General features: G+C 39.2%; 1 protein-coding gene across 1 annotated transcript; it reads left to right on the plus strand.

Moving 5' to 3' along the window:
* Positions 1-4,151: 4,151 nt before the first annotated feature.
* On the plus strand, positions 4,152-9,213 carry LOC127416998 (extracellular calcium-sensing receptor-like). Its single transcript, XM_051656665.1, has 6 exons — positions 4,152-4,659; positions 5,350-5,641; positions 5,825-6,643; positions 6,810-7,040; positions 7,827-7,950; positions 8,309-9,213. Exons 1-6 carry the CDS (start codon positions 4,442-4,444, stop codon positions 9,211-9,213), a joined length of 2,589 nt encoding a protein of 862 aa, XP_051512625.1. The 5' UTR covers positions 4,152-4,441.
* Positions 9,214-10,370: the final 1,157 nt, after the last annotated feature.

A 10,370-nucleotide genomic window follows, 5' to 3' on the forward strand; every position in this document is an offset into this window, starting at 1 on the left:
AGAGCCAAAAGTCAATGAATTTTCAGTGTTTGAGTCATCACATATTCAATGGGGTTTGCATTGCTTTGCATGCTGAATCAATATTTAAGTTAGCCTACATCAGGGACCTGGGTAGCTCAGTGGTAAAGATGCTGGCTACCACCCCTGGAGTTCGCTAGTTTGCTATTTTGATTCCCAGGGCATGCTGAGTGACTCCAACCAGGTCTCCTAAGCAACCAAATTGGCCCGGTTGCTAGGGAGGGTAGAGTCACATGGGGTAACCTCCTCGTGATCGCTATAATGTGGCTCGTTCTCAGTGGTGCGCGTGGTGAGTTGAGCGTGGTTGCGTGGTGGATGGCGTAAAGCCTCCACACGTGCTATGTCTCTGTGGCAACGCGCTCAACAAGCCATGTGATAAGATGTGCGGGTTGACGATCTCAGACACGGAGGCAACTGGGATTCGTCCTCCGCCACTCGGACTGAGGCAAATCACTATGTGACCATGAGGACTTAAAAGCACATTGGGAATTGGGTATTCCAAATTGGGAGAAAAAATAAAAAATTAGCCTACATCAACTACAATATTCAACACCAGTGCATCAGTATCAATACGTGATAATTAATGTATTTTAAGACACTTTTTAGAAGTTTTTATTTTGTTTATTTTTTTTGGACATAAGCCTGAATTTGAGCACTTTTTTTTTTTTTTCAGTAAACATTGTGGCCTTTAGCGAGACACTTTGAGGGGGCCCGTCTCTTCAATTGATGTACTGTAAATAACTGTCAATGACAAGTAATCACACAGTGGGGACTAAAATCTACCACATACAATACCAGAAAAGCAAGACACAATGTGACTTTTTGAGTGTAAACTGTTGTCATCATTATCCATGTTATTGAAGTTGCATTGATAAATCTATTAATCCAGAGAAAAATACATCTCTACGTGCCTTGTGAAAAGAATGTGAAAGAATGCTTGTCAAAAAAAGAATAGTATACTGTAAATAAAATGGAAACACAGTAGCTGGGTGGAAGTATTTAGAATCCATATTCCATTTTGCAATAACCTGTTGCTCTTTTCTGAGGGGTAAATGAGTCATATTTATAAGAAGAAGCATTTATTTTTGTCACACATTATACATTCTGCACATGTACAGTGAAATTCTTTTTTTTTTTCACATATCCCAGCTTAGCTGGGGTCAGACATGATATGGCACCCCTGGAGAAGATAGGGTTAAGGGCCTTGCTCAAGGGCCAAATGGTGGCATCTTGGTGGTGCTGGAGCCCCTGACCTTCTGGTCAGTAACCCAGAGCCTTAACCCACTGAGCCATCACTGCCCCCCATTTATTAAATAAAAGGTTCTCTGACAAAAAGTATATGTAACGGGAGCCAGCTGGTACGTGCTGTGCAGTGTGTAAAACCTCACTCCCCTGGCCTCAAGACGCGCACTAGCGACTAACACTAGAGGCTGTAGCCTTTAGCCTCCTCGTAAGCACATCTGCCTCCCATGCTGAAGATGCCGATTTGAATCCCGTTTGGAGCAGGTCGAACAGGACCAGTTACATAAACTATATTTCTTTCAAACTTTTGTGTAATATTACAACAGACTGCTCTTCAGGGACACACTGTTTGTGTAATACAGAAAGCATTGGATAGGATGTAGATATGCAAAAAGGAAGTTTATTGATTTACACCCTTCAGTTACATATAATTTAAACAATTGTATAATGGGATATCCTGTGTTTGACATGTGGTTCAACTGAAGTCATTTCTGTTTGTGAATGAGTATGTTGCACTTTTGAAACCCTCCCTGCCTTATCACAGTTTAACCCACGGTTCCTATGAGAACTTCATTTTGTTTTATTGATTTCACCACAACAGTAGTTTAAGTTAGGGGTTAATCATTCCCAAGTTTCATATGTGTGTTTCTATGTTTGTGTGTATGACTGTGCTACCTTTGAGCACAGTCATACACCTTTGAGAAGCAATATTTTTAGTATTTCTGAGAATTTTCATTAGTATTTCCCAGTGGAGATCAACCCCAGCTGTTAGAGGCTGAGACCCCATTGATGCCCCTCCCTCAGGAAAAGTTCCTCCAGCTGGTCTTCTTGCAGGCCCTTGGGGAAACTCTGTCTATTCAGTCCACAATGTATAACATTTATATTTACAGTAAACCGATGACTGAGGTTACAGTTAAATTCATAATCTCATCAATTATTTGATTCCAAATGGATGGTAGAAATGAAAGAAGACGATTTTCATAATACAATCACACTCATTTAGCTTTAAACAGGTAAATTATCAGACAACATAAGTGGATTACAAAAGCAGCTTTTCAGGGTCACGTAAGGAGGCATTGAGTGTGTAATTGCCTAGATATATGCTAATCAGGAGCATAATCTGCAGGAAAAGGGCAAGAGAAAGAGGTTAACACTGTTCCTCTCTTCTCTTCTCCTTTCCTCTGCTCCGCTCAACCCATAACTATCAATAGGAATTTTAAAGTGGCTCTTCTAAGGCAACATTTTAAGTGTGTTTAAACAATGGTTCTATTGCTTCTGTTCACTTTTGCACAGAGCAATTATTAACATGGCTGATCTATTACTAAACATCAATTATATGTGTGTGTGTGTGTGTGTGTGTGTGTGTGTGTGTGTGTGTGTGTGTGTGTGTGTGTGTGTGTGTGTGTGTGTGTGTGTGTGTGTGTGTGTGTGTGTGTGTGTGTACAGGTTGGACCAAATGTCCCCACATGGATAGTAAAACCTGAGATCGCCTACATTGTGGGGACTAGCCAGCGGTCCCCGCAAGGGAAATGGCTTAGTAAACATACTAAACGATGTTTTTTTGAAAATGTAAAAATGCAAAAAGGTTTCTGTGAGGGTTAAGTTTAGGGGTAGGGGATAGAAATTATCATTACATCTGTATGAAATCCATAGAAGTCTATGGAAATTCCCCACAATGATATAAAACAAAACATGTGTGTGTGTGTGTGTGTGTGTGTGTGTGTGAGAGAGAGAGAGAGAGAGAGAGAGAGAGAGAGAGAGAGAGAGAGAGAGTCAAAAAGGGGGAAAAAAAACTGTGTGACAAATCACTCTCTCCAACTCCAGATAACAAAATCATTACCCCTGGTGTCAAAATGGTTGCTTAATTTGCTGTAATTACCTCCATTTCCTTGTAGGCTAAACAGCACCCTCAATGACACATACAGTATACACAAAACATTTATTTGAGGTCACACAACTACATTGGCTGACAACATAAAATAAAGGTTTTCAGTAACAGATTCCATTGTAGAAATTCACTATTCACAGTCTGCCATGATTACTTTAATCCTTGAGGAAAGAGTTAAAAGTAGAAGTGTCTAATAACAGGACGGTTACTGAGATTAAGCAAATAGCATTCGATTGGTCATGTGATCCTAACATGTCAGCCTCCACAAGGAGACCCTCAAATAAAACATCTTTTAAAAGGTTACTGATATGACTGGGGTCTTTATCTCATGTGAGTACTCATGACTTTATACATGTGTTTCAAAATTACAATTCATTTCTTTAGGAGTAAAACTTTTTTTAATGAGGAAAAAAACACCTTTAATAGTGCACCTTTAATAACTGTCCTCTATAACACTACTTTGCTTAGCCCATTTGAATGTGTTCATTCACTCAATGCAAAATGTCCCGTTCAACCAATACATTCTTGTCAAGGGAAGTACCAATTTCTTGTGCAGCCAATTATCAACTACTGATACAAGAAATTTAAATTTGCCACCATTTTATTCTAGCATATGCTTTTATATGGCACTTATATGAAGTCTTCATCTCTGCTGCTATCTTTGCTTATGAAGAAGAGAACATCTTCCAAAGTAAAGGCAATACTTATAATAGTTTTACAGTATATATGTAGATGCACATACTGTAGACTAACGCAACTGTAACAATCTACTAATGACTTTAAATAATAATTAGAGCTATTAACATCACAAAACAACAAATAACTAACTTTGACAAAAAACAAAAAAAAGTAAAAACAGCACAATATAGACAGAAAACAGCTAAATAAAAAGCCTATAATGCTAACCGAAAAATGTATTCATGCAGCAATGCATACTAAACTCGCAAATCAGCAACATTTTTCAAAACGAAATAGTTTGTTCAGACAACTTTAATAGGCTAGTTGGACAAGATTAGGGGGAATATTGTTGGTCTGACATAGTGTATTATATGTAGATGTATTGTAATACATTTCTTTGTATCCATGTTTTTTTTTTTTTTACTCTCCACAAGGGCTTTCTGCAATTATCTCCCCACTCACCTGTTTTCATGTTGCATGTTCTTTTGCCCCAGGCAAATTAAAGGCTACATAAGGGAGGTTATCATCTAACCCTTCGCTCTTTGCTGGAAAAGTTTGAGCCTGCACTTCCTGACTCTTTCCTCAGTCTCTCTGTCTCTCTGTCACTATAAAGTGATGGGTTTGATTATGTGGTTGTGGGTGGTGGGATTCATTGCTGAGACAGTCAGGGTGTTGAGTGCAGGTCTGTCCTGTGGTCTACGGGCCAGATCTGTCTCAGAGAGCCTGTATAAAGAGGGAGATGTGATAATTGGCGGTCTGTTTCCTGTACACACTGAAGCACCAGAGCCTGAACATGCTTTCACTCAAATGCAGCATGGAGATCGCTGCCAGGGGTGAGCATATAGAGTGAGTTTTTAAAATGTACAAAAAGGCATGGCTGTACAGTGACTGTTTAGACAATTGAAATGCCATGGTTATATATACCTGGAAATATCTGGGAAATGTAAAATTGTGATGTCCAGACCAAGTTATGGATATTAATACAATTTTAAAAAGTCATGTAAATTTCTATTGTCGGTATAATGTTATACTTACATTTTTAAGATCAGCTACAAAATTGTTCTACAGCTTGTTTCTCTTTGTGAGTGCAATCTTTCATCTGAAATCATCTTTAAAAATGTAGTGACCTGTATGTATATATTGCTTTCTCAAGTTTATTATATTTCAATATAAACTATACTCTAAAACATATGTTGAACTGTGAAGTTGTTACCTTAAAGAGCTACTGTATTTGTTTCTGACCTTTAGATGTTTCCACATAGATCATGATTTTTAGGTTACCAGACAAAACATGTTTACATAGTATATTCTAATATGTTAAGGTTTATCATATTGAGAAACTGTCTATATTCCCGCCATGTGCATCAGTAATCCAGTTCCGCCTCACATTAAAGTGCTCACATTTATTTATTTATTTTTCTCAATTTGAGATAAAATCTATCTTTATCAGTGGGTTATTTCTGAAGTTCATCAAGGATCTAATTCCTTCTGAAATTAATGCAACATTGTACATTCTCTTTCAGTGTTGACCTTCGTTCATACCGCTGGCTCAAAGCTATGATCTTCACTGTGGAGGAGATTAATCGTGACCCTGTCCTGCTTCCAAATGTTACCCTGGGGTATCTGGTAGCCGACACCTGCCTGGCTGAGGGCACGACCCTCAGTGCTGCTTTAGCTTTGGTAACGGGGCAGGAGGAGACAGTGTTGGGAACAGAGTGCAACGGGGCCCCAGTGGTGCCTGTCATTATCGGAGACGCCCGTTCCTCTGCCTCAATAGTGGTGGCTGACACGCTGGGAGTGTTTGATATCCCCATGGTATAATGTTATACAGTAATCTGTTTTTGACAGCTTATATTTGTACCTCTGTATTGTACGTTTTTATATTCAGAGCAACAAATAACATTAGAAATTCAAGAATTTCCCATTTCAGTGAAATGCATCCTTTTTTAACACAATTACCCCTTATGCAACTCTTGTCTCTGGGGTTTGTCTTTTCAGGTGAGTTACTTCGCCTCTTGTGCCTGTCTCAGTGACAGTCGCAGATTTCACACATTCTTGCGTACTGTACCCAGTGATGCCTTCCAGGCCATGGCCATAGCCCACCTGCTGCGCCTACTGGACTGGACCTGGGTGGGTGTGGTTGCAGGAGATGATGAATATGGCAAAAGCGGCGTGCAGCTGCTCTTAAAAGAGCTGGAGGTTTCAGGGGTCTGTGTGGACTACCTTGAAGTCATTCCAAAGTCACATTCACAGAGCAGAATCAGGCGGATTGTGCAGAGAATTCAGACCTCTACAGCTCGTGTGGTGGTAACCTTTGCCATCGGCCCAGACTTAGAAGTCATATTCAAAGAAATTGTTATGCAGAATGTGACCAACAGGCAGTGGATAGCCACAGAGGCTTGGAGCACTTCCACTCAGTACTCTGACCCAGCGAGCATTCCTCTCCTAGATGGAACCATCGGCTTTGCCCTGCGCAGGGCTGATATTCAGGGTCTTTTGGCTTTTCTTGCCCAGCTGAGCCCTGAGATGCAGCCAAATGAACCATTCGTAAAAGATGTATGGGAAGAAATTTTTGGGTGCTCGCTGGCACAGGACTGGCAGCCTTCATTTAAAAGACCAAAGTGCACAGGCTCAGAGGATGTGGTGAAGCATGGGCGCATCTACACAGATGTCTCACAGCTGAGAGTCACTTACAATGTGTATAAGGCTGTATATGCTATTGCCAATGCTATTCAGAACATGATGGCCTGTCAGCCTGGTAGAGGGCCATTTGAAAATGGAAAATGTCCTGATGTGACCCGAATAAAGCCCAGAGAGGTACAGATGCGAGATCTTAGAACATTAATTAAAAAATGTATATCCATTTATTTGTTTTATTTATTTATTTGTTTTTATTTATTTATTTGTGTTCATTAAACCAACTTTTGCTGGAAGTCATAAATAGGCATATATCTGCAAAATTAACAGTCTTTGTTTTGAACAGCTACTGCACTACTTATATGCAGTAAACTTCACAACACCAGTGGGTGAGCTGGTCTATTTTGAAGATAACGGAGAGCCATCTGCCTCTTATGACATTATGAACTGGCATGTAGATGAAAGCAGAGCAGTGAATTTTGTCCAGGTGGGACAGTTTGATGCAGCCAAAGGACCAGGCCAGGAGCTGAACATAAACCTTGAACGAGTGGTTTGGGGTGGGGGCTGGACTGACCAGGTTAAAGTTCAGTCTTATTTATTTATTTGTTTATTTTTCATTTTATATTTTATAGAAAATATCTTGCTACATAAATGCAAATACAATCAGAGATCAAGGTGCTCAATCACACAATCATAATTTTTTTAATTGTAACATTTCTCAAAATAAGTGTAAAATATGTAAAATATTTATATAGACACAATGTTGCTCTGTTATTGTTTATTATTATTATTATTATTATTGTTGTGTTCTCTGAGGTGCCAACAGGGCTCTCTTTCCATGTAGAGATAGAGGGGGTGAAATCAGAAGGCGAGCAATAAAAGAACAATTTCAATAGCATAAATTTCCTCCCATATGAAAACAGTCTATGTGTGGTGTTACTTGCTTTGGACTCACTCTTAGATTATGTACTCTGACTGAAAGTGTAAGTTTGTGAGTATATATTTATCACATGCATTGACCTTGTTTTGTAATCAAAATTTCAGTACACATGCACTAAAATGTGGATGCATAAACATGTGGGTGTAGGTTGTAATGTCTCAGTATGGGTCACAGATAAAATCTTTTAATAGGCAGACTCCTGCTGACAGGGGAGAGATATGCCACAGGGACAAGTCTATGATTGTGTATGAGTGTGCATGTGTCTTTGATAGAAAAAGAGAAACGACTCACCACATCCATCATGTGTGTAATAAAGCAATTTCATTCTTTCTGTTCTCCTTTAGGTACTTGTTGTACTGACAGATATTGTGTTGTTAGAGGGTTGCTGTGAGGTTGATGGAGTTTTCTTCCTCTATAATTCAGGTGCCTGTGTCTGTGTGCAGTGCAAGCTGTCCCGCAGGCACCAGGAAGGCTGTAAAGAAAGGAAAACCAGTCTGTTGTTTCGACTGCCTCCCTTGTGCAGTAGGGGAAATCAGTAATGTGACAGGTATTAAAAACCCTTGATAAATTTTGTTAGTAAATAAGACATGATTGCATGATCATTTTCAACCATTTCAACCTTTTACATGGTGCAAGTCACCAAACACATTACACATACAGTTTACTAGATTTCATTTAAATTTATAATTAATATTAATAATATTATTATTAATAACTGACAACACTTACACATATACAAGTCATAATTAATACTTTATAGGTTTATAAGCAAAGAAAGCAAAGTCAAAATGTTTTCACATTTTTCTGGAAGGTGCTCACTGATCTAGATGAAAAAAAAATGTTTAAAACGTAAAACCCACCATTATCATGTGTCACATCTCCATCTGTGCCATAATATTCCTTAGACTCTACAGAGTGTATGAAATGTCCGGAGCGGTTCTGGTCAAACATTGAGAGGACAAGGTGCATCCCAAAGGTTGTGGAGTTTCTGTCCTTGCAAGATACTATGGGAATTGTGCTTACAGTTTTATCTGTCACTGGGGCAACACTGACTACAACTGTTCTAGCTGCCTTTTTTCATCACCGTGACTCACCCCTCGTGCGAGCCAACAACTCAGAGCTGAGCTTCCTGCTGTTGGTATCACTCACACTCTGTTTCCTGTGTGCATTAGTTTTCATTGGCCGGCCTGCGCCGTGGAATTGCATGCTACGTCACACCCTGTTTGGAGTAAGCTTTGTGATTTGCATCGCCTGCGTCCTCAGTAAGACTGTGGTGGTGCTGGTGGCTTTTCGGGCCACTCTGCCTGGATCGAACCTGATGCAATACTTTGGGCCTATCCAGCAGAGGGCAGGCATCTTCCTTTGCACACTGATTCAGTTTGTCATTTGTTTGCTGTGGCTCTTGCTGGCTCCTCCCCTGCCCACAGAAAGTGCAGGAGGTGAGCTTGGTGCTCAGGTGATCCTCCAGTGCACGGTAGGATCTGTAGTGGGGTTTGTACTGGTGCTGGGTTATATCGGCCTGCTAGCAGTGGTCTGCTTCTTGCTGGCTTTCTTTGCTCGGAAGCTCCCAGACAATTTCAATGAGGCAAAATTCATTACTTTCAGCATGTTGATCTTCTGTGCTGTGTGGATTGCATTTGTTCCAGCATATGTCAGCTCACCAGGGAAGTACACAGTGGCTGTGGAGATTTTTGCCATTCTAGCCTCCAGTTACGGCCTGCTGCTTTGTATTTTCACTCCAAAGTGTTATATAATTATGCTTAGACCTGAAAAAAATACGAAAAAGAACATGATGGCCAGATGTGGGTAAAAAATAAAAAATAAAACAAAATAAATAAAAAAAAAAATTACAGAATTTTGTGAGAAGATTGCATTTTTCATGAAGATAATATCTATTTATATGTAGAAATCATTTTAAGATTATATAAATGCATTAGTTTTATTTCAAAGCAAAGGGAAGTGGTGATGGGATCCTTCTAAATGTGATAGATGCTTTGTTTGTATAAGGTTTATTTCATTGAACTGTGTCTCAGTAAACAACATGAAATAAATAAACAGAAAAAAAATGATTTCCAGGTTTCATTCCTGACCCTGCCTAATCCCCACAGTGTGTACTAAGGAGAAAACACTAAGGTCTATTGCAGTTCATGGGCTCATAAACCATTCCCCCTCTATTCACTATCACCCAAACTCTTAACTCAAACACAGGACATACAATTCTGGTTCACATGCACTAACCACCTTCACAAAGCATTCCCCATTCAAATACACTTCAGATAAATATCAGGGTTATCAGGAGTCACTCTGGTCCAGAGACCCCTACAAATATTAGAGAGCTTGTCAAGCTGTAAATCATCCCGAATTGTCCCATTGTGGAACCTGGGTTCCATAACTCGGATGGGAGAAAGTAGGGTGGGAGATCTTCACTGAAAGAGGATAAAAGAAGGGTAAAAGCCATTCATGAGGATCCAGAATGTGATTAAAATGGTTGCAAATGCCACAATAAATCAATAAATAAATTGACAATAATGTACAATCTATTTTTCTGCAATGCTATTCAGGAATTTCATGAGCCACACAGAGTGAAGAATTTCAAAATCATTAATAATTTTGAAAGGACTGTAATTAAAAGCCATATAAATATTTATATACTGTGTGTATACACTATATATGTTCCATGAACAGGGTTGGGAGGGTTACTTTTTAAATGTATTCCACTACAGATTACAGAATACATGCTGTACAATGTCATTTGTAACATATTCCATTAGATTACTCAAGGTCAGTAACGTATTCTAAATACTTTGGATTATTTCTTCAGCACTGGTAGATTTTTTTCACTTGTTTTGACTATAAAAACTCTGCCAGTACAGTAAGACAAAATACACATGTTAAAAAAACATTCTCTGAAAAACCTAAATATCTTATGCAGTGTTGTTTCTAAAACAATTGATCTTGATTTTAATT

Source organism: Myxocyprinus asiaticus, chromosome 26 (assembly GCF_019703515.2).
Source record: "Myxocyprinus asiaticus isolate MX2 ecotype Aquarium Trade chromosome 26, UBuf_Myxa_2, whole genome shotgun sequence".
Classification (NCBI taxonomy): Eukaryota; Metazoa; Chordata; class Actinopteri; order Cypriniformes; family Catostomidae; genus Myxocyprinus; species Myxocyprinus asiaticus.